The sequence below is a fragment of the Uloborus diversus genome, chromosome 7, assembly GCF_026930045.1.
Source record: "Uloborus diversus isolate 005 chromosome 7, Udiv.v.3.1, whole genome shotgun sequence".
Classification (NCBI taxonomy): Eukaryota; Metazoa; Arthropoda; class Arachnida; order Araneae; family Uloboridae; genus Uloborus; species Uloborus diversus.
The window spans coordinates 62191818-62193882 of record NC_072737.1 but is presented as its reverse complement, the minus strand read 5'-3'; the positions used below and the strand labels follow the sequence as shown (position 1 = coordinate 62193882).

Below are 2065 nucleotides of genomic sequence, written 5' to 3'. Positions count from 1 at the left end.
TTAGTTGATCAATTTTAAAATATTTTACGAAACATTATAAAATATTTGATATTGCAATAAAGTTTTAATTGAATTGAATTATGTAATAGTTCTATTGCATCATAGCCATAATTTTACTCATTAACATAGATCTGGATTTTCATTTTGTCCAATATCTTTTGCTGTTCTAGACCTTTTACAAAAAACTCGACAAAATACCACCCGCAATTACAGAAGCCTTAATTTTTAGGATGACATGACTTCTTCTGTACTAAGCATTCCTTCAGAAGCAGTGTCGGTCGAATCGGGATCAAAATGAATTATCAAGTTATCAACAGCAGTATCGCACATTCCATCAAGTTCCCACATTAGTTCTTCTTCTTTAATAATGTGGCCAACGCAGTTCTTCCACGTTTCATTTGAGACATTATCAATAGCTTTTTTTGTCAGCTCTTCCACTTCTTTTTCTTTAAATGTTCTGTTTTCTGCTGCCACCTTCCCTTTGACAACACTCCATATGTTTTCAATGGGATTCAGCTCACAGTGATAAGGGGGAAGTCGCAAAACAGTATGACCATGAAGAGCCGCTATCCTATCAACCCGGTACTCCTCATACCTGCTGCGGACATTTTGTACAAGATTCAAAAGTTCAGCTTTCAGCATATCCGAGTTCCAAGCGATATTTTTTGATGTCAGCCATCGTCGAATGTCATCTTTTTTGGTGGAAGTGTTGGGAATGTTTTCCACAAAAACACTGTGGTATGAAGCATTGTCGATAACTATAATACTGTTGGGGTCAAGGTTTGGCAGCAATTTATTTTTAAACCATTGTTCATAGTAATCTCCATTCATTTCTTCATGATAATCTCCTTTGCTTTTTTTTGCCTTAAATACATCAGCAGCTCCTTTCACAAAGCCTTTCTCACTTCCAGCATGAGTAATTATTAACCTGGATCCTTTTCCTGTAGGAGCTTTTAATCCCGTTGAGAGGCCAGACATAAATGCTTCTTTCGGCCTCTTGATGAAAGTGTCCTGCCACACTGTTTGCTTTGTGTGGCCAAAATTCACCCAGGTTTCATCTGTATAGTACACAGTCCTTCCTTCATTTCGGTAGTGGCGAATTTGCCTCAAATATTTTCGTCTCCAGACTTGGATGTCTTCCCTCTCTATCAGCATAGAATTCCTTGATCTCTTCTTGTACACAAACCCTAAATCTTGCATCAATCTTCTTGTTGTGGCGATTGTCAAATTTGGTAGGTCAGTGCCCTCGTTAATAGTCTTCATGACTTTCGCCACCGTTGGTATTTCGTTTCTTTTAAAAAACAAATGCACTTTCCTTCGAATGGCAGACAGGACGAAGTCGTCGAACTTTTGCATTCGCGTTGCTTTGCCTTTTCTTGCGGGCCTTTTTCTCCCAGGTGTAGAAAAAGAGCCTTGGATCTTAAATTCATTTTGCATTCGTAAGATGCTGCGGGTTGAAACACCTGTCAAGTCCGAAGTTTTGTCCAAAATTTCAGTGACAGAATCGTTGGGATTCCTTACTTGCAATTTATGAAACACATTCATAACTATAGTCTTTGCAGAGCTCTTCAAAGCGCTGCCTTGCTTGTGTGGCTGAAACACATAGCTCAATTTTGGCGTCGTAGATTCCATTATCAATGATACAAAAATAGAAAAACGAGCAAGTAAGATAGAAAATAAAACGAGCGAAAATAGTGAACTACAGCGGACGACGAGCGAACGAGAGTGGAGTACTTGAGCAAAATCGCGCCAAACGCAGAATATCCGGAGATCGCCAACTGTTTGTGAGCTCTGATTGGCTGGTTCGTTCAGTTGCAAATGAATGTATGGATCCGCGCTGCACCGCTCTTAAAATTGAAAATATTTAACGATTCACAGAAATTATGACAAAAAAATGTCCCTTTTGCGTCGGTTTAACTAACTAATCCAATTTCTAAAGCAAAGTGCGTAATTTCCCCCGATTATCTGGCAAAGCGCAAGGAACTATTTCCTTCACTTGGCCGCAGCTCATTTCTCCATAGCCAAGAAAACTTGCAATCGAGTATAGCTAATATAGAATTAGCAG

At 39.0% G+C, this 2065-nt stretch overlaps 1 protein-coding gene across 1 annotated transcript; it reads right to left on the bottom strand.

The window, feature by feature from the left end:
• Positions 1 to 225: 225 nt before the first annotated feature.
• On the bottom strand, positions 226 to 1632 carry LOC129226706 (uncharacterized). The gene has a single exon (XM_054861334.1). It carries the CDS (start codon positions 1630 to 1632, stop codon positions 226 to 228), a length of 1407 nt encoding a protein of 468 aa, XP_054717309.1.
• Between the last annotated feature and the right edge of the window lie 433 nt (positions 1633 to 2065).